At 38.6% G+C, this 21,461-nt stretch overlaps 4 protein-coding genes and 1 non-coding gene across 5 annotated transcripts in view; 2 read left to right on the top strand and 3 right to left on the bottom strand.

Annotated features, from left to right (window-relative positions):
- LOC136236230 (serine/threonine-protein phosphatase 4 regulatory subunit 3A-like) overlaps positions 1 to 192 on the bottom strand; it is a 16,201-nt gene extending 16,009 nt beyond the window's left edge. The window contains exon 1 of the mRNA XM_066026357.1: positions 40 to 192. The gene's annotated coding sequence lies outside the window, so the exon portion shown is untranslated. The remainder of the gene's footprint in view (positions 1 to 39) is intronic.
- LOC136236233 (uncharacterized) lies at positions 173 to 3,648 on the top strand. The gene is made up of 7 exons (XM_066026361.1): positions 173 to 1,022; positions 1,147 to 1,217; positions 1,286 to 1,378; positions 1,433 to 1,579; positions 1,750 to 1,809; positions 2,454 to 2,699; positions 3,349 to 3,648. The coding sequence occupies exons 1-7, from the start codon at positions 932 to 934 to the stop codon at positions 3,508 to 3,510; spliced, it is 870 nt and encodes a 289-aa protein (XP_065882433.1). The 5' UTR covers positions 173 to 931; the 3' UTR covers positions 3,511 to 3,648.
- Positions 3,613 to 14,817, bottom strand: LOC136236232 (fermitin family homolog 1-like). Its single transcript, XM_066026360.1, has 11 exons — positions 14,586 to 14,817; positions 13,915 to 14,473; positions 13,707 to 13,809; positions 13,170 to 13,277; positions 10,749 to 10,933; positions 8,721 to 8,773; positions 8,588 to 8,665; positions 8,289 to 8,395; positions 5,138 to 5,356; positions 4,184 to 4,330; positions 3,613 to 4,125 (listed from the first exon to the last, which is right to left on the bottom strand). The coding sequence occupies exons 1-11, from the start codon at positions 14,728 to 14,730 to the stop codon at positions 3,778 to 3,780; spliced, it is 2,052 nt and encodes a 683-aa protein (XP_065882432.1). The 5' UTR covers positions 14,731 to 14,817; the 3' UTR covers positions 3,613 to 3,777.
- Positions 14,791 to 21,205, bottom strand: LOC136236231 (protein transport protein Sec23A-like). Its single transcript, XM_066026358.1, has 21 exons — positions 21,036 to 21,205; positions 20,683 to 20,801; positions 20,572 to 20,629; positions 20,381 to 20,467; positions 20,246 to 20,323; positions 20,123 to 20,194; positions 19,966 to 20,052; positions 19,597 to 19,682; positions 19,397 to 19,541; positions 18,729 to 18,887; positions 18,239 to 18,354; positions 18,057 to 18,180; positions 17,917 to 17,997; positions 17,570 to 17,859; positions 16,949 to 17,087; positions 15,591 to 15,752; positions 15,449 to 15,535; positions 15,304 to 15,396; positions 15,146 to 15,208; positions 15,016 to 15,084; positions 14,791 to 14,959 (listed from the first exon to the last, which is right to left on the bottom strand). Exons 1-21 carry the CDS (start codon positions 21,135 to 21,137, stop codon positions 14,870 to 14,872), a joined length of 2,307 nt encoding a protein of 768 aa, XP_065882430.1. The 5' UTR covers positions 21,138 to 21,205; the 3' UTR covers positions 14,791 to 14,869.
- A 118-nt stretch (positions 21,206 to 21,323) lies between these two features.
- Positions 21,324 to 21,395, top strand: Trnad-guc (transfer RNA aspartic acid (anticodon GUC)). The gene has a single exon. It is a non-coding gene; the product is annotated as a tRNA-Asp (tRNA).
- Positions 21,396 to 21,461: the final 66 nt, after the last annotated feature.

A 21,461-nucleotide genomic window follows, 5' to 3' on the forward strand; every position in this document is an offset into this window, starting at 1 on the left:
GTCAGAGTGAGCAGTGAGTCGCGCCACCATTCAACTTACCTTGCCAAGTGCGCGCTGTTCGGGTCGATGCGCTGATAAAAAGCAAACCTTAAATCGCGGATTTCCGGCGTGCTCTACAAAAATCACCTCGAGCTGGGCGTTATTTAGCACAATAACATAAGCGTAGCTCCAAACATTTTCGTGCACACAGCTGGCTTTTGGCGGACCGCAATGACTATTAAATGGTCTAGGCTTACCAAGCTTTGGGCTGGTAGAACTTGTGCAGTGGATGCATATCAGATGAGCAAGGAAAAAAGATGCTTCCTACTTGGAGCATTGTCCTCCTCGGCTTCGAGTACAGAACCCATGTATAGTCCAGCAGCTCCAGTTTGAGTATGTTCACACGTTGAGCTGAATCCTGAAAAACAGCAAAAAATTAAAAGTGGATTTTTCTCAACAGAGTTAACATTTCAGCCGACCAGATGATTATTGGTAACAGCAAAGGTGTCAACAACAGACACGTACGGTTTGGCTCCATTACAAGTTCGGGAAAGGGCTATAATGGACACTACTTATATGGCTTCCCCCATAGGAAATGTATTGTGAAAATTTTGATTGGCCGTAAATATTGTGTCAAACATTTGAACAAAAAGATTTGAAATATTTTTAGCGGACCAAGCAGTACTACAAATGAGCCAAATTTCAAGATCATGTGTAATTGCATCCATGAGTTATTAAATGTTTTTGAGGATTCAGCTCAACGTGAACATGCTATAGCTCCATATTAAAAGGTTAAACTTTCAGCGTGAGCAAGAGACATGAAACGTGCAATACAACGAAATTTTCAGTTTCAAACGTTTTCCATGCATAATTTGTCACGTGACACCAGCATGACGTCATTCATTTTATAGCCAATCAAAGTTCAGCAAGTTAGTTCGCTGGTACGTACGGCATGGACCAAGAGCTACTATTGTTTCGTAAGTACCTACAGTCTTCTCAGTGGATCAATCCCATTCGATTATTCATCGGCAAGGCATACTGTGGTAAGTTTAAAAAGTCCAGCTGTGTCAGTGACCGCAGTAAGGGGCCGCCGGCAGTAGCTCTTAACTGCCGAGTAAACTAGTTCGCAGTAAGTGAATAGTTTCACTCTGTATCTTGCTTCCGCAGCTCAGTTGTATGATCACAGCTTCCACCATATTGAAACAAATCGCAGGTTCTATCACGAATACTGCAAATTGGTAAGTTTTCTAGCTATGCCAGTTGTTGGCTCTAACTATGATTTTGCACTATTTACATGATGAAATAGATAGAAGAACTTTTGATCTCTTTCTCCTGCAATTACAACGTGGATGCTACCAAGGTATCTCAGTTTGTGGATATTAGCATTGAGCAATCACAGGTAACTAGCCAGCCATGTCTACCGCCATATGTGCATGTACATGTATACGTGTAGCCTACTGCAAGGCACTTGATTGCCACCAGGAGCAACATCTTGTTTGTTCAGTTTATGAAGAGCTGTGATGTACACCTCAAGTGGCAATCAACTGAAGTTGTGCAGCTACAACTGAACAGGAAGAAGCCGAGCGATATTCCTACAAAGGTATATAGCTGTGTGATTGTATCTATAGCTTCAGTCAATTGTACTGCTAGATATTAGGATAGATCAACCCATCACTATTCACCAAAAAGGCATCCACATAGTTTAGCCGCTTAACTAACTATTGTATAGTGCTGCAGGATGTGTACACAATGTTGTTGAACAACATGTAGGTGAAGGACCAGATGTACACTGACAGGAAGATGATGTTTGAAAAGGGGGAAGGTCAACTGGTATGTTCCCACACATATATAACTATTGTCAGTTTGATTACTTGCAACTAACAGGGTAAAAGCATAGGACTTCCTGTGGTGAAACCCTTTGGCATATAATATGATTGCAGCAAGAATACTATCAGTTTGAAAGCACAAAAGTGCAAAAAAATGTCAGTAGGAGTGTAGGGATTTTTCTTTATTCCCATCAATACTAATAACAAGATTGAGATAATTTTAATTGTTCAGTTAGCCACTCTAATAGAACAATCACATTTTGTATTTCTTTTAAACTGTATAAGTAGCTACTTAATTTGCTTACAGCAACAGAGTAAAAAATTGTCTCAAAGCCTCGATCTAAAATCTGTCTCCACTCTTTGGCTGGTTTCATGAGTGTATACATTTTCAGTTGGAAAGGATCCTCACATCATACCTGAAAGTAAATACTTCAATATATGTAAACATTTGGTTGACAACGTTACTTAGCACCAATGTCTGATCCTTTTAAAGGAGTCAAGCATCAAAGAAAAGTTCTTATCCAAAACTATAGCCACATGCAGGGACTGGCAGATCTATATATACCACTTCAGAATGTGGAAGTGATACATAGTAGCTTTGCTTTATGGTTGCACATGTACATATGCAGGAATGTTCTTTTTGTATAGGAAAAGCAGCAGTATGTTGCACAAAATATGAATTTATCTATCAAGATCAACAGGCGTGACCCAAGATCAAAGCATACAGGATCATGTGATCAGTTGAGACAAGCTCTAGAGGCATCACCAGGGGTCACCATGGCAATGGCTTATGGGTTTGTCCCTTCCCACCACACCACTGAGTACATCATGAACAAATGGTACAAGGAACAAAGACTTACACAAGCCAGAGAGCATGGCAGACACTCATTTGAGGTATACACAATGGTGCCAGAAATTTGAAGAACTGTATTTTGTTGTCAAAAGTTTAAATGTAAAGCAAAAGATCAAGATACCATGAACTTGAAGGTGACTATTCCCCATCATTCGTGTTTAGGGGTGGGGCTAGAAATTGCTTTGCAAGTATAATTTAAAATTGTTTGTTCCAGGAAATTATTCTGGCTTGACTGCAACATGTAATACATCACACAAACTTACTATCACTGTGCATAAATGTGTTTTCAAATTGTGTACATAAATCTGAACAAGAGTGTTCTGAGGTTTGATATAGCTAACACACAAAAAGTTGCTTGTCAGTTTGTAAATTGCACAGGGAACCATAGAAAGACTTCGGATAGCTAAAGTACTTCTTTTATGGCAATTTATGTGCCCAGTCACACTGCACAAGCCAAGTACTGTATAGAGGTAAACTTTGGCAAATAGCAAGCTAAATTGCATTTGGCGAATTCAAGCTCAATCTTTAACTATAAAGATGCTAATCTCAGATATTGGTGGATTAAACTTTGGCAAATTTGTAACAAATTGCCAAATTCGCCACAAAGTTTCACTCTATACAATAGTACTTTAAATCACATTAACTCTACCTAAATCACTACCTGTACTACTGCTATTTTCTTTGGCACAGGATCCCATTGAAGTTGCAACATCTAAAAGTACACCCCTCACACCATCTGGCACCCTCCTAGCCCAAGATGATCGTAGCTGCTCAGAGAATCACTCCCAGTCACAAGATGGAGGCTCTGCTACTATTCAACAATACCTCACACAGCTTGTCAGGGAACAATGAACATGCCAGTGATCAGCCATTAACAAATAACTTGACAGGTTATATTATGTATGTATACTCCTAGTCCACAGATCTATACCAATTTTATCCAACAAGTATGTATAACATATTCACTAAAACAAATTTAATTTGAAAAAAGAAAACTATTTTAACTATTTTACAAGATTGAAAACCACTGTACAGTCCTTGGTGTATACTGTCAAGACAAGCACTAGAGGAGTGGTATGTGTGTGTGCACTGTGTGGGATACAAACATGTCAACACTGCTTAGTTAGTTGATGTGATTCTTCTACGACCAATAGTTTCTTGGGCAAATCCAGAAAGATTATTCTGCAAGCCACCTGTGAGACGAAGGAACGTCTCTTCATCTGGCAATTCTCCATTTTCTTTGCGCAATGACAGATAGATGTTACAGCCAATTTCTTCATGGATGATCCGAAGGTCTGCAGATAGACAAGTAAAGATGAGCTTGCCGTCTTCATGGTCGATTGTCATTTGCTTAGATTCCCAGTTGACATGCCACGAACGCATGGCACTGTAACGCCAAACTTTCTTGTGTTCGTGTGTAGCCATGTCCATAAGAATAATACGATTGTAAGACACACCAAGAATTTCCTATGAAGTGAAAGAAAACCATTACAACCTTTAGGAAAAAATGTTTAACAAAACTCACATCTTTTCTTTGCTTGTTGAAACGTACAATATAGTAACTGATACCAAAGTCTGCCAGACCCTGCCAGTTGCGGATGTAAGTCAACCGTGCATCCATCGCACTGAGGTTTAACATGGACGCATGTGCCTCTAAAATCTGTCGAATGATCTGTAAAGAAATTAACCACATAATATACTGGCTTTGTAAAGACTAAAGCAGTATAACAGAATGCTAAAATAAGAATTTGGAAGTGTAATGGTTGTTTGTGACTTCACAAAGAAATTTTAAAGTTACACTTTACACACCAATACCACGTATCAATACTAAGTATTATTTCGGTAGATATGTACTGTGTTTATTTATTTATTTTTATTACGGCTTTACAGTACAAGTTCTGTAGGACACCTGATCCTATAGTCTGTTTAAGTTTGAAAAGGTGTGTGGGTACCAGAACCCTATAAACACTTCATTATTTCTACTAATGCAAGGTGTAACTACTAAATGCGATATAAATATCAGCACCAATGTGACCGGATCTGTGAAAACCCAACACAATCGCACAAGCCTAATATGAAGCATTGAATATAAAATTAAAAAGATTCCGTATATTTTTTGAACGTTCTCTTCTTAGTTCAAAAAATGCACAATTGTGTCAGGTTTTTACAGATCCAGACATAATGTTTGGTTGTGCAAGCACACAATTTATCATATGGCATGACACAGTATGCTTTTGTCTTTTTAAAGAACATTCTGTGATTCATAAAATTAGCCAAAGATCACTAACAGGTTATTAACAGCCTTCCCAAGCAGATTTTGAATGTACCGTATAACATACTTTGCAGGATACTTAGTCCATCCAAGCATAAATTTAATAAATATATACAGAGTTTTAATTTTAAATCAGATGGTTTAGCTTTGGGTTTTAAAATCCACTGCTTGGGTCTCTGTACTAGGAGGGCATTATAATTAACAGACCTTCTTGGGCTTGTGTTTTTTCATGATGTGTGGTCCCACAAGATCTTCTGGTTTAATTTCAGCTTGTGACTGAGCATTGGAGCCTGCAGCATCTGATTTGTTTTGGAGTGCAAGGAATGTCTGGATACTCTCCAACTCTGTCTCATATCCAACTTTAGCCAGCGGACGTCCCTTGGTTGTCATGGAACAGCCAGCCATCCAGGAACTGTACTCTTCAGCCTGAGGAGTAATCAACATGGTTAAAACAGTGAAGAGATTTGACACTATATACCAAAAATGGCTACCTTAAGTTGCCCAACAGTGTCACCTGATCAATGAGACTATGTTCAGTGAAATCTAGTTATGGGAGTGATCTTTGTGACCAACAAAAATTCTTAATCAGAGATGGTGGTAACACATTACAATTGTAACGTGTTACCTAACATATTACCTAACATATTACCAAGAGTTAATAATATAGAGAGGAGAGTGTCTAACGCCGTATAGTCCTGTAACAGATGATTGCGCAGAAGTTAAACAGCTTCTTTTCCGCATAACGACAGACTGGCTAGTATATTTTCGCATTTAACCACAAAGGCTATCCCAAACACAAGGGCATGCGTTCAACTCGATGTTCAAGTTCACCACGAAGAGCATCGCTCCGTTGCGTAAAGAAGTGTGGCTGTTAACCTCGAAGATAACTCTGGGGGAGAGCGTCTGAGAAACCAATAAACACTGAACCAAAGGCGGAGTATCGCTTCGAATTTTCTCTGCGTCGCCATGTTACCCTACCTTTGAGCATTCTTCAATTGAAGGAGCACTGTTCCCTGTACATACAGCTCAGTCTTTAGTTCAGTCTTCGAATATTCTCGAGGATTCATCACGGTGCGGCTAAACTAATTGCGGTAAGGAAGCGAATAAATACTAGAAGCCTGTACGTTACACGGAAAGGAAGCCGTTTAACTTCTGCGCAATCATCTATTACAGGCCTATACAGCGTTAGACACTCTCCTCTCTTATTATTAACTCTTGATATTACCTAAAACATTACTTTTGAAGTTACATTCCTTCTAACTAGTTGCAACTGAAGGAAAAGTAACTACTTTACAATAGCAGTTACTTTACAATATAATGCATTACAATAGTTACTGGATACACAGTGTTTCAAGATTCAACAATAAAATTTTACCATACACTACTAGTATAGACTTTGCTAAATTGATACCGGTTGTCTGCTAAAGTTACATTTACATATAGTGGAACGTGTTTTATAGCAATTTAAAATAGCCACACCATCTGACATGATCAGCAGGTATGAAATGCAACATCAACTCTATGAGGCCTGGCTTGTTCAGATGGGACACAACATTAGAAAACAGAACAAATAAACATTGCAGGGTATTGCCTGAATGATAATATTACTAGTGATGAACTTTGGGATACGATAGAACACTGCCATAATAATAGTGATGTGTGATAAGAGCGATCTGTATCTAACAGCTGTGTAGTCAATCACCAATACAATACAGTACATTGCTTCTACAACTAGACAGATGCTAAAAGCATCCTGATCTTGAAGTAAATAACTATTTAATGCAACCAACTGAACATACAATGACAGTTAAACGAAATGAGTGGTCCTGATCAAATCACTAAACTTGAAACATACTATGGTCGGTGGAACATACTATGGTCGGTGAAAGCTATGTAATTGAGGTGTGATGATCCACTGTGGAGCATATTCTTGTAGATGTGGCAGTTCTTGATTACTGGTAGAGTGCTGTATGTTAGATTCCAAGTTATGTTCTTGTTCTACAAGTCTTCGTGTTCGTTGAGAACTTCACAAGTATTGTCTTCATCGAAATCCACTGCTGTATGATAGCTATGTTGTGGGCATAAAACGCCTTCTTCTGTCTTGCCAATCTGCCATAATCGTAATGGAAGCACTAGGTATTTGCACGTGCTTACAAACCTTGCTTGTCTTTCTTCATTGGTTTCCCGTTCTCTTCTAATTCTGTCACGCTTCCTTCTTTTTCTGAGCCTCTCTTCTCTTTCACTCACAGTTTCACCACTTCTTAGCACATTGCTAGCCATTGCACGAGAACATGCCACGTGCACAAGCCAAAAAACACAAGAACATGCTATGTGCCACACACATGAAAATGTGCAATGTGCACTTTTGTGCAGTTGATGGAATTCCGTGTTCTTTGTAGCATCGCTTTGACTACTTCTGGTGATTTAAAATGATCAGCAGTGTTGTATTTTCTGTATGCAGTGCTGTTCCTTTCAGTGCTGTATGGAAATAATAGCACTCTTATAAGTTTGATCTTCACCCACGCAAGTGATTTAAATATTGATATACCAGAATATCACAAACTCTAGCTGTATTGTGATACAAGTGTGTATAACCATGTATCAATATTTTGATTGTAAAATTATGAGGGTCTGGTTTTGTGCAATATTCTACAGTGTTCCTAGGCTGTTTTATAACAATGCAATGGAGTGGTAAGGAATGAAAATTTACATTTAATACTAAAGCTGGAATGTTTACTTCTTTCCTGGACTCTTGTTATATAATAGTGCAATGGGTAATAGCTGGTACTTAGCTATGAACATTTATTAACAGTCCGTGCATATAGTGGTTAGCGAGTCCCACACTGGTGGTAGTTGATTCAACCATGGACCGTCACGTAACCTAAAGTTTACATCTGTTTGTTTATGACCGAACTTGTACTACATAGACACTTACCAATCATCTGATGGCTGAAAACTGACGCAGTTCGAGTTGACAAAATGAACACTCCAAACAAAGATGACCAGAAAGTATTTTAAACCAGTTAAAGCACCATTATGCTTGTGCAATATGAAAATAGCACCCTGGTGTGGTCTCAAGCCGAATACAGCACTCAGCGCCTCGTGCTGTATTAGTCTCTCACCCATGCCCTCGTGCTATTTTGTACTTGTGGCAGTGCTTTAACTAGTATGTCAAGAACAACATTTTACTACTAAATGGTCTGGTTCCATATTTTTTACCTCTGAAAAAAACAACAACAACTACATATAGCAGTGAAAATGAGTCTAAGTTACACTTACATGCAACAAATATTGTGGACACATGATATGACAAAATTGACAATTTCTATGACATAGTCTACAATATAAAAGGTCTTACACTTTCAAACGTTAGTCGGAATTCATCTGTCTCCTCAGAGCTGGGCATGATGATGTTCATGGCATACTTGCTACGACCAACGTCAACGTCACCAACTGCTTTGGCACCTAGCAACAACACACACAAATGGTGGGATTTTTTTGGCAACAGATCAAGATCACTAAAAGAAACAGTGGTAACATCAAAAAGTATACTTGGAAATGTGGACACCTAGATAATCAGGACAATTGTCCATAGCCCCATTAGCACATACAAATTTAGATCCCTAAAATCAGGAAAGTTTACTACACACAAATTACCTGCCAGGCTGAACCTCTGTACTGGGTGTTCACCATGAGAATAGCTCTCCTCATTCTTATAATATGTTAATGTTGTTCCTATAACAACAAACATGTGATTGTCACATGCACACCAGTAGAGAACAGCAATTACCTTTGAGGATGAAGAAATAGCTCTTTGAGGTTCGCAATGTCAATCGAGTTGGTCTACAAGAGATACAGATTACGACAATCAAAACTTAAACGACAACTCTTAAGACACCTGTACTTAGCATCAACATTATAACAATATTTACTAAGACTCAAAATAGCGGTTTTAAGTATTCAAATATCTTCGAGACTATTGTTTGATTATTTTAAACTAGACAATCAAAATGACTTGATCAAGAAATTATATATGCTGTGCTACACACGGGAGCCTGTATTCCGCGGAATACGGAATAGCGGAATAACGGAATAAGCGAAAATCACATTCTAAATATTTTGTTATTGTTTTAGCTTCTATAACATTTTAATATACATACCTCACCTCATAGAGAACACAATCACGATGGCACCAATCCTCGGGGCGATTTTTAAATAGGATATGTACAAAGATATTCATTCTAGAACAATCTAACCAAGCTAAACTACTGTTAAATACACTTCACTACATAATCGCTAGAAAACTAGAAGTTCTTTGTGCTATACTTGTTCATACCAGCTGTCACACACGAGCAGCTAGCTAGCTAACTGGCCGAATAGTTTAGGACAAAACAATCCACTACCTAGCCGGGTAGCTACCCTGCATGCATGGAATAATCTGACCTTTCTTATAACTGTTACCATTTCCTAAAGTGTTTCAAATAAATTTGGAGGATAATACTACTTTCAGCTCCCAACATCAGAGTTCCAACCTCAGCTATAACACTTCGTATATAACTCTAATAAATTCGGGCAGTTACTCGTGTGTGACAGCTAGTATGAGTAAGTACAGCACAAAGAACTTCTAGTTTTCTAGCGATTGTGTAGTAAAGTGTATTTGATGGTAGTTAGATTGTTCTAGAGTGAATATCTTGTACATATCCTATTTAAAGATCGCCCCGAGGATCGGTGCCATTGTGATTGTGTTCTCTACGAGGTGAGGAATGTATAATAAAGGCTATAAACAGTAACAAAATATTTAGAATGTGATTTTCGCTTATTCCGTAATTCTGCTATTCCGTATTCCGCGGAATACAGGCTCCCGCTACACACATATATTGAAACAAACAAACAAACAAACAAATCGGTGTTTGGATATATTAGACAATCCAAGGTTGTATTCAGATATTAAAATATTCGTTGAGCCCTAATAGAGGTTTGTAGGAGGCATTCCCAAGTCATATTTCATGTTACGAGTGGATAAATATGGAGAGTAGCTACTGGTTATACAGCAGAACTTAGTATTTAACACAAGTTACGAGTTTTCTATAGTATTGTGTGGTGGCTGTTCTAAAAGCTAGTTAATATACTTACTGTACTACATGATAGATTTTCCAGTACATGCAATGATTTATTAGACTGCACCCCTTCCCTGATGTTGACCTTGCCCTTCTGTTGTTTACTACCGGTATTGGTGTTTACTTACTGTATTCAATCCACCCATAATAATGTACACACACATGACTTGGAGAACCCCCCCTGCAAATCCTCTACATGAATGTTAATTTACAGCTTTGAAAACAACTGCTATTACGAAGAAATGATTATGCATGTAGAAACAACTGCTTCGATACAGCTCTCATTTAGAGTATCAAATTGAAAATCTACTGATACTGAATAGATATGACAATTGACAGGAATTTATAATGTGTATAAACAACAATATAGTTATACATGTTACACATAGTGACCCAACCAGCCTGGTAAAACATATCTTTTAAAAGTCTTTCTAAATTCCAAAGTGAATTTATCATTTGGTGTAAAGCACACCGTTGCGTTGAACAACTTTTGTACGGTCAATAGTCCTGCCATTGACAAACTTACATTGTGACAACACATCTGTCTGTCATGACAAGATATTTGTATTGTGGTTGAACAATGCATGTGACAATTTTATTAGTACAATGACTAGGATGTGAACACACTGTTTGGGTTGTGGGCATGTACACTTACGAGATGAGTAATGGTACATATGAACACATGTTATTGGTTTAATTACCGGGAGAACTTGATCACCCCAGTCAACTGGATAGCAGGACTGGCATCGGTCGTAGCATCTTTCTGTCCCAGTTCCACTTGCAGTGTGTTGAGTGCCTGGTCAATGTCACTGATCTGGTCACCCATAGTGATGGTTGCTGTCTTTAACTCAGGTAGCTTACTAGATGATGCTTGTTGAACTTGAAACTAAACATAAAAATACACTCATCACACAATAGCCTTAGTAAACAACATAATTCACAAGCAATCATATAAAAATGGAAAAAAAAGAAAATGAATTAAAAAACAACAAAAAAAAAAACTTTAACCATGAGCAATAGAGGCAGTTTCATGGTATTTAAAGCCTCACATTCCATAACCCAATGCAATAAATTTGTTCCATGACCCATGACAATGAAAACTATATAAGTTGTCAATTACAGTTATATTTCATCCACGAGTACTTGACTATTTCTGTGCAAAATATTACATAGGATGCTCACATTCACAGACAAAAATTACCAAGAGGTCCCCTAAAATTTTCAAGGTGATATGTACATAGGCCAGTAGATATTCTTTTGGAGAACTTGTAATTATTATACTAGCCTTTTGTGCTTACGTTAGGTGTGAGCACTCATGATACTACTACACTCCTCAAGTTTTTATAATGATGGGAAACTCAACAGGCACTAGTACAGGAAATGTAGTGAAAATGTATGCATAATGGTGAAGATTTTTGACACCCTTACTACCTTTGGTGAGTTATAATGGCTCCAATAGATAAAACTGCTATCCCGAAACTACTGATGTGTGATTTTGGTTCAGTTTTCCAATACCCAGTCACGTGTGCATGTAATTTACAAATTGATACCAACAAAGTAGTCACCTACATATACGAGGTCAAGAAGTTAAAGGTGACCAGAACTTAGATGGAATAGGACTTTCTATTAATAGTGTGGGTAGTTAGGAGTGCCACTATTACTACCTGCAAAAAAGTAAAGTTTCTCTAATAAAATTTAGTCCATTTTTTGTTGCAATGAGGTAAAAATTGTACACAGCCAGGAATTAACCAAACCCTTTGTCCATATTATACATGGAGGCTTCTACAAGTTCTTAATTCAGACTTTGGCAAAGACAGGTTCATGTATTCCCACCTCCCAGCATTAACAGACTCTGGGAATGTTCACAAGTTTTCATGTCTACAACCTCCTGATGCCACACGACAGATAACAGATCAGACATGGATGCCAAACAAGGAAGAAGTTACAAACTGGTACATACAGAAGACAAAGCTGTGAACATGCCCCATTTCACACAATGTAGTCAACATTATAATGTGGAATGTCAATATTAACATTGTAACAATACACATCACACAATAAATATTGACATAATATAATTAGCCACACATCAATATAACGTGTCATTTTGACAGGGTATATGCTCCACTGCTTTTTGTGTAACTTCGACCCCCAAGAATGGGAAAATGGTCTTTCCCTTTTTATAAGGGGGTACTGAACATGGAGAACTTGCTAGGGGGTCTGAGGGCATGCTCCCTTGACCAAGAGAATTCATTAGAAACATTCCACTGTCAGAAGTGTATGTATTTGGAATGACATATATCCTAAGTATATAATTGTTGTGGTTAGTAGCCAATGAATAATAGTGAATATGGCTTCTTTGCCTTAAGGACATTTATATGTAGGATTGTAAAGGTAGTCAGTTGTATATTAACTTTCCTCGTTAGTGATACTATGTGAAAGATAGCCAATAAGATAATCCATAAGGTATTAACTAGTGGATAAACGAATGTCGATTTTATACTCCGAGGGTTTGAGTGCAACATTCGAAGCTTTGGTGAACACTGTGTGTAGCTATAACTACAGGTAGCTATATATCATGCAGTTGGAATAATTTTGAGTGTATTATAGCTTAATTTGGAATAGTCGTCCTTCTGGCTCTCCCTTTGGTAAATGGAATCTCGTGTTGACACTATTGTTAGTCTGTTTAACAAGATATGGCAGCAGGAGGAAGCACGCAACAAGGTGTAGTCGCTGTTTAAAAACCTTACAGTAGTACACAACTCACCAATGTTCTTCATCTGCAGCTTGTCCCAAATGTATTGCATGATTATCACTGGGCGTGGTCACTTATGGGACGCGAGCTAATTAACCTGTCAGACACCTAATAGCTTCGCATAAACCACCTTCCAATACTTCCTAGTGTCTCGAGTGTAACTGCCCATGGTGAAGTGTTCATGGCGTGATGAGCAGTCAGATTCTTCTGCTCGCCAATACAACCAGGTTGCACAATATTCAAACTTCGCTTATTATATGTCACTATGAACCATTGAACGAATGCAATACATTCGTTTATGCACTAGTTTTTCACTCATTGGTTGATATTCACAGGAGGCCTATATAAGCAATTATGACCTACTTACCTGAAGAGCAGCAAAGGTGTAAGCCTCTTCCTCTGTACAATCAACATTTTCTGTAAGGATACTCCACTTTGCTTGTTCATAAAGCTGGTTGATACGCACTTCATCAAGCTATATAGCAACCATACAACAACAATGTAAGTCTTCCATATGTAACTTAATCAAATGCCATGCACTTAGCAACAATTAAACAGAGAATGGCGTAGGAAGGATTTTTAAAGTAAATTTAGCAAAGAAGTAACAAATTTAAAAGTAACAAATTTAAACAGTTTGTCAAGGTTTATTTTTTAATAACTTGAGGTAGTTTTTCTTCGTCAAAAACACTTTGCCTCAAAACTACCATACATTATCTTAGCATTTGGCTAACTTCCTCTATACTACACCATCTACAAGTAATGTAATCTGTGGTGAAGTCATTTGGTTAATAAGACTACTTAGACACTTTAAGGGTTGCAGCTGTTAAAACCCTTCATCAGCCCAGCCTTTTGACCATAATTACTCCAAATTTAGTATAGACAGCAAACACATATGGCTGCTTACTCTAGGGTCCAAGTCCATGAAAGAGTAGTACTTGAACCGTAGGAACATCAGTGAGTGGTCCTTAAGGCCTTGTTCGTATAGTGTAAGTGTCGAGTCTATCCACCTGTAATAATACATGTTCACAGTGTAAAAGCCATATCAAGAATGATAGAAGATCTAATTTCTTTCTACAAGGGTAACAAATTACTGGATATAATGATAAACTTACAGGCCATTTAAGTAGGCTCGTTCCACAGCCGAGCGGATAAATTTATCGGAAAAGAAACCACCATCAGGTGCATCACCGACATATTTAGCAGCTAGAATTGAAGTGTTTATTGTAGTGGCAGCATCTCTTTCATCCTTCACTTGAGCACTGAGAAGTTTGGGCGGCACCTTTCTATTAGTTGGAGGGCTCCCTGGTGGCGATGGACCGTCTTCATACAAGGTACTGAAAATTCCTTTCCTTTTTAGTCTACTGGCCCCGGTATGTTTTTCAAAACCTTCCACATCTAAAGGTGACCGCATCAAAGAAATCTCTTCTGAATGACGAATCTTAAACTCCTCACAAATCTCTTTTACAGCGTAGAGACCCATCACGGCAAAATTGACCCGCACACTGTAACGTTTTCTGTTTGGCAACTCCACAGTGATTGTACGGTGCACTGGCCTCAACTCCAAACGTGCATCGGACATAATACCATAACCATGTAGTGTCTGGCGAGGCTTTGTCAACCATATCTTATTTTCTGGCCACCACAGAACGAAATCCGACCAGTCTCCCTCGCCTAAAGGACACGCATATAACACACTAAATCAACTAGGGTAGGACACTCCATACAACTCAAGAGCCGCTATACAGTGGTTATATTATTGTTATGACTACAGCTTATGAGATACCTAGTTTGGATGTTAGTTTTCCCATCACAGTTCCTATCGTTTCATTGCTGGTTACACGGATAACTTTGTGCGTGCCCTGCTCGGCCAGGTCTATATGAAGATCCCAGTCTAGCTCACGCTTCTGCTCCGGATTGGTACCATCCATTGCTCTACACACACTAGCAGCTAAACGTAATGCAACGACCCTCGAGTTGTACCTCTACCGTAACTTTCTAATTTTACGAATAAATAAATTTTCACGTAATTTACTAAATTTTACGAAATTAAATACAAAATAGTTTCTTCTAAGTTGAGCTGGAGACGGCAAGCTTCTTAAGGTGATCCATAAACACTTGTAGGCTAACATCGTCAGTTAACACAGGCACGCTGCCATCCTATATAAACACATACAGTACCAATAGTACCATGACAACCACCACACAATATATACCTGCCCCCATCCTCCATACATACTATTGTGAGTTTGTGATGGGTTGACAAGACTAGTTAAGAAACGTGCCTAAAAAATAAGACAATATGTAATAATTTCAGTAGTATAAATAGCCTGGTGTTTCCTTCACCTGGCTACCTCCATATTCTGTTACAATGTACCGAGGCATGGGGAATCTTGTCTGCAGTATCTCCTACATAGTGAAGAGGGAGTGGAAATGTGGATCAATGGGAGGTGTGATTACTTGACAAACAGTGAAGCCATCAGTGTCACCTTCTTAGTACATACCTGTGCATCATCTACAGGAGCTTGTAGCAACTGTGCGAAGCTCTCATATCCAGGATTATTATGGAAACCTTGTTTTTTCCAAGCATCAATTGTCTGTGGATGTATCAACAATGAGCTCATAGTAACGTAACCATGACATCCTCACCTCCCCATGATATATGAGAATGTGGAAAAAAGTGTCGAGTAACAAAATTCTGTCTGCCTTGATACTGTTAGAATCAAGCAGCACAGGCTAGTAAGAAAGATATTTATTCAAAAAATAACAATCTAGATCAGAACCACCTTACTTCTGGTGGACCATTGAATGAGTAAGCATACAAGATTGGTTGTAGCATGACCAAGGATTGGTTAACGTCCTCTCTGAACAATTTGTTACGATAGTATATCGTCTCATCTGGACTATTGTTGAATACTTGCATGAAGTGTGAGCGGCGGAAGTGAAACATAAACTAAAAGGAACATCCACATAAATAATAACTACAAAAAACAACAACAACAACAACAATGGGGCACTTGAAAAGTACTACCAAACAATAAGCAAAAGGACATACTTGGCAAGCTGACATACAAAAAATACCAGCTGCTTAAACAACACATAATACAACAGCCCATGAATGATGTCAACATTCCATACACCAAAACACACAAAGTTGACATCATCACTGGTCATTTATCTACACTATAACTACAATCATGATAACATACAAAATGTCCACACATCACTTATCTACACCATAACAAGTACATAATAATTTATGTACTCTTGAAGCCACACTGTGTGCTCTTTCTACTTATTTAAAATTTGGGATTGACATTCTGCTGTAGAATTTTTACTTGTGAAATGTTGCTAGCATTCAGTACACTATTACAATAAAGGGTGTGGACACTATCAAGAGTAAATAATAGCAACCAAAAGGGTGTATTAGTTGAGCTGGAGATAATACACATACAATAACTACTGAATACTTGGTTGAAAAAGTGGCAAACAACTTTAGACTTGGTGTCATGAACGTATTTCAAATTATCATTTTGCATAAATGAACCATTACCGAAATATCCATGTAATTTTACACAGCTATTTATCTGCCGTTCAATACTTTCAGCTACTATCATTTACTCTTGGTACCAGTGATTTGCGACTCTTTACCTATCAAATTTTGTGAGATCAGTAAATCTTATCCTCAAAAAGAACCTGCTATACAATATTCTGGTCATTGAGCAACTACAGTGTATACTTGTCAGGGGTGTATATAAATAATAAATAAAGAACAAGTATCCTGAGATCCTCATTAGAGAGGTCAGAGGTGTCCTGACTTTTGTCTTAAGTGTGTGTACACCTAGGACCATAAACAAGTCCTGATTATTGAGGTGTCAACGTAGAGACTTCATTATAATCTGGTTCAATAGTAATCCCTATCATGTACAATTCCAGAAGAAATTCTCTGACCTATTTACACAATTTAAAGTACTTTGCATTGGCGAGATCAAAAGCGAAAAGAGTGCTCTATTCTCCATAACACATTCAAGTGTGCTATATTTTCCATTTGCGTCATAATAAAGTACAGTTATGGAAAATAAAGAACAGTTATGCATTGACAGAGCATACTTACCTACTACACAACAGTTGTAACCATGACAAACTAACCTGTGGATAGAGAGAAAAGTTGTCAGCTAGTTGGAAGGAGCTAGGGTCATCTTTGTGATAGTCACCAAACTTCTGGCATACTCTTATCAGCATTCTGTCAACCCAACGTAGCACATCTGGTCCATCATCATTTTGAGCTCTGCAAGTAAAAAATAGCTAGTGATGAGTGAACCTCAATAATAGGATCACTACAAGCCAATAATGACTTAAGTATATCAGATGGTCTTATAAATGAGGTAATAAAAGGACATATTGGGATATGGTCAATACACACACATAGTCGTAGACACCTATTTATTGGTAAAACATTTTGTTTCAGTTGAGGAAGTGGTGGGTGGCAGTATTTGATAGAGACACACTGTATATATTTGTTTTGACAATCTTTTGCTTCCATTCTGTGTAGCATTCATGAGCTTGCAGCAGCGATTTCAACTCATGGTTATTATATAATGAGGTGGTCTATAGATCTACGTTGACATGGCCGTGGTCTTGCTATGAAGCACATACGTACATTAGCTATAATTGTGGTACCTATATTACATGGTCGATATATGGCCTTATTAAGTGGTTTTATTACTAAAACCAAGAGAGAATTCAGTGTATGACTGTTGATCAACTCACTTCAATATAGCCATCCTTGATAGCAGAACCGCGGCTGCCTCTTGATCAAAACTAGCTGAAACATGACCTTGGTTTGTTGCTGGGTCTGCCCACTGTCTGGCTACCGTTGTAACTCGGACTCTCTTCTGGCCAGAGGAGTGTTGAAAGAATGTGATGAACTGAAGACAACCAAGTTGTCCTTGGGGAATTCCATCTGTCTGTTGGTTTGACACTTCCAAGAAGAAACACATTGAGGTTGATGTGTCTAAGGAACACACTTTCCATGCAGTTGTGCCACCAATGCCTATCTCCTGTATGAAGAGAAGTAGATACGGTCACACAGTGTTGTCTTGTTAGTTGTCACTCACGTTATCTGATACTTGTGGACCTTTTCTGTTTGTGGAGACACAAGGACCACATGCACCACATAAACGAAGCTGCTGTGAACACTATCAATAAAATCAAAACAAATAAATAGTTACATTGCACCCTATAGGAGGAACTCCACCTTGACTTCAACAGAAGCATTAAATGCCATTAAATAATCTCCCTGCTCATCTTTTGAGAAGACTTTCTGAAATGTCTGCTTGAACAATGACGTCTTAAATGAGTCACCCATGATCAAGTGTCCACTGCAGGAAAGAAGGTGTGACTGACATGCATGCAAATTAGCCACACCCCTTTCCTTACCCAGTCATATCGGACAAATAACGCATCTCATACAGTCCAGTCTGATCCAGAGCACAGGCATACACATCAATGGCATGACCATTGCCTGAAGCTCTCTTGGCCAATGCCTCATAATGCTACATATAAAGACAAGAGTAATTTACTGTATGTGATTGAGCATGTAGGCATGAACTACACCTGATCACATAACTAAGCACTTGAATGGAATATGGTATCTTTCAATCTGTAACTTCATTACAATTTTTTTAAAGGAGGACTGAAATTGCAAGGTAACAACAACCCAGCCCAGTAAGAAGTTACGAGTCATAAAAGTGAGTAAATTTATGTGCCCATGTGCCCAGTTTTGTGTACTTGGTCACGTATTTATTTGGCTATAGCAAAAGCCAAAAATTTGTTCTAGTAAAGCAATCCACCCATCTAATAATGAAAATTTGGTCCATGCTTACTTATACAGCAGGTTCCACTGTGTTTCTAACATACGTATTCCTACCTTGCAGGCCTTTTTGGAAAACTTGGCAGCTCCTTTCTCAAGATCAATATGAGATCTAATAGTGTCCTTCTTTTCTTCACTCACCACCATCCCTGGACCTGAAGTGCACGGTCCTCCGAGGAACAGCATCACTCGAGCACCAGCGTTGGGGTAGGTCACCTGAGGATGGCAGCACACAGTAAAATATACTACCAAATAACCTTTCTACTTCTAGAACTGTTATTAAGAGGGAGCACTGACTAAGACAGTTAATGGTACACAACCTGCAAAGAGAGTCTAGATATGGGCATTGAATCTGGTGGCATTTTACTTAATTCTGATAGTACTGAAAGTGAGCATTATATTATCAAGAGTACATTATGCTTCCTAGTTAATACATTTATTACACTAAGTGAGGTTTCACCAGTATATGAGTAGCAAGTATATGAGTAGCAAACAACAGAAGGAGCAAGGCCAACATCAGGGAAGGAGTGCAGGGATAAGCAATCTAATAAATCAATGGCAATCAAAATCATGTGAATGTTATAGAAAGTAGAGTATGAAATTCTGGATTCCAGACTGGGTGGCTACATAAGCGCTCGCCTAGGTTGGTTCTGACTACAGACTTTCAGCTGTCCTACTGGGACAGCTTAACAAACAAGGGTGTCATCACTCCTTCAATCACCAACCTCCAACAGACTGACTGCAAGTGACAGAGCCACTCCAGCTGACTGCAGTGGCCGCTTATCTTGTGCCACTGGCCAGGGATCAGGCTGAAGATCCCCCATCATGTCAGTCAAGCTCATATCACAAGTCTGCAATGGCTGGATGAACCTATGTATGTAAAAGTGCAGCACATCAAAATGGAAAAGTCATAACATAAACTTGCCTGTTATACTGGACTGCAGTTGGCTGTTGTTGTTGCACAGGAGCTTGCTGGGCACCTGTAGCCCCTCCCCCTAACCCCAGCTGGTCCTGCAGCAAGATAATAAATCATCTCTTAATATGGTAATGATTATCTGGAGCTCATACATAAGTGCCTGAAATATACTGGACCATCTCTATGGTGGACACTTTGGGATAGTGTTTGTGGTATAGACCACATGCAAATATACTTGTAATAACACACACACACACACACACACACACACACACACACACACACACACACACACACACACACACACACACACACACACACACACACACACACACACACACACACACACATGGTTAACTCCACAGTACATTTACAAACCTGTAACTGTTTAGTAGTGATATCTTTGGTTCCTCGAAACACATAGCTCTTGCAATAACCGTCACAGCCCAGTTCATGTAATTGTACCTGCACACAACACACAACACACAACAGCAAAACATAAAAGTTTATATCAAGGTGCTTGACCACCTCTTACCATTCTACCAAAGGTTATTAATCCAACAAGAGCATTTGGCGGGATAAGACTCAAAGACATTTGTAGTGACTCCTGAAAGATAAAATTTTGTTCCAAGACAGATAAAATTACTAATATTACAACCTTCAGTGCTTGCAAGTCATCTTCTAATTGACAGAGATCAATAACAAACAGAAACACCATTGGTGATAGGGCATTTCGCTATAAAACATATGGATCAATGTTAGCCGTAAATGACAAGTATGGCTTTATAGTTACCTTTAGCCGATACTCTGCTGTTGAAAATTGTGGAATTAGCTCAGCTGGCTGATTTACTTCAGAGATGCCAGCATAATTTTGTGGAAACTGTTAATGCAACAAAATCTCTAATAGAACACTCAAAATTAATTTTTTTTTAAAAACACCCAACTGCTTTTTTTTTGTCAAACCACAGTATACACACAACTCACAGCATTCCTTGCGAAGCAGAAATTACAAAGCCATGACTTGGAACGATAATCTACTTGACTGCAGAAGAGAAAAACACATGATATAAAGTACATACATATATAGTGGCATACCAAAAAGGATTCAGTACAGCTCGACATGTTGGTCTACTACACAACACAGGGTCATAGTCCAGGGGTGGAAGCCCTGGACGCTCCTTCAGTGGTGTGAACACACAGCCAATCGGTACAACCTGGCACAAAAGTGTAAGTATTTTACATAGCAAAATTAATGTGTAACATACATCACATACAAACAATAGAAATAACTAAGTTGTGAAAACAATAGTAGCTGAAGTGTTTATAACAAAGCTGACAATGGCAAACGTTAGCTGTAACGTTCAGTAGCCTACTGCGATGCGTTAAATAGAAGTAAAGTATGATAAAACTCGATGGTAACACCCCTGGAGAGGGTTCAGAAAGCTTACCAATTTAGCTGCTTCAATTCTTGTACTTGGCCACACATTCCAACTAAATCGGATGCCGTTTTGGTCTTCGTTTTGATTGATAAACTCTTGAAACGTAGCCATGCTACAACTGTACAAAACCCAAAATCTTTGTTTTTACCTGACGTCATAACACTTACATGCTGTGGATCACATGTGAACCAAGAACGAATAAAAGGAACAGGACAATAGGAATATTACGGCAGCAACAATGAAATGAAAGGTTTGATGTTGTTAAGTAGCACAATTTACGAGCATTCTGTCAGAGTGTCCTTGGTAGTATAGTGGTGAGTATCCCTGTCTGTCACACAGGAGACCGGGGTTCGATTCCCCGCCAAGGAGCTCAATTTTTTTTTTAAACTACCTTTTTGCAACACGTTTTTTTCACCACTATGCACGAGAGCCACT

This window comes from Dysidea avara, chromosome 10 (genome assembly GCF_963678975.1).
Source record: "Dysidea avara chromosome 10, odDysAvar1.4, whole genome shotgun sequence".
Classification (NCBI taxonomy): Eukaryota; Metazoa; Porifera; class Demospongiae; order Dictyoceratida; family Dysideidae; genus Dysidea; species Dysidea avara.

Excerpts from the sequence above, each read along its gene's own strand:
- LOC136236231 (XM_066026358.1), bottom strand. The coding sequence starts at position 21,137 with ATGGCTACGTTTCAAGAGTTTATCAATCAAAACGAAGACCAAAACGGC. Across the intron at positions 18,355-18,728 it reads TTTCCAAAAAGGCCTGCAAG|CATTATGAGGCATTGGCCAA; the intron begins GTAGGAATACGT and ends CTTTATATGTAG. Across the intron at positions 15,753-16,948 it reads ACTTTTCTCTCTATCCACAG|TTTATGTTTCACTTCCGCCG; the intron begins GTTAGTTTGTCA and ends TGTTCCTTTTAG.
- LOC136236232 (XM_066026360.1), bottom strand. The coding sequence starts at position 14,730 with ATGGATGGTACCAATCCGGAGCAGAAGCGTGAGCTAGACTGGGATCTT. Across the intron at positions 13,810-13,914 it reads CGAGCCTACTTAAATGGCCT|GTGGATAGACTCGACACTTA; the intron begins GTAAGTTTATCA and ends GTATTATTACAG. Across the intron at positions 8,774-10,748 it reads GGGGTGATCAAGTTCTCCCG|ACCAACTCGATTGACATTGC; the intron begins GTAATTAAACCA and ends TATCTCTTGTAG.
- LOC136236233 (XM_066026361.1), top strand. The coding sequence starts at position 932 with ATGGACCAAGAGCTACTATTGTTTCGTAAGTACCTACAGTCTTCTCAG. Across the intron at positions 1,379-1,432 it reads TTAGCATTGAGCAATCACAG|CCTACTGCAAGGCACTTGAT; the intron begins GTAACTAGCCAG and ends GTATACGTGTAG. Across the intron at positions 2,700-3,348 it reads ATGGCAGACACTCATTTGAG|GATCCCATTGAAGTTGCAAC; the intron begins GTATACACAATG and ends TCTTTGGCACAG.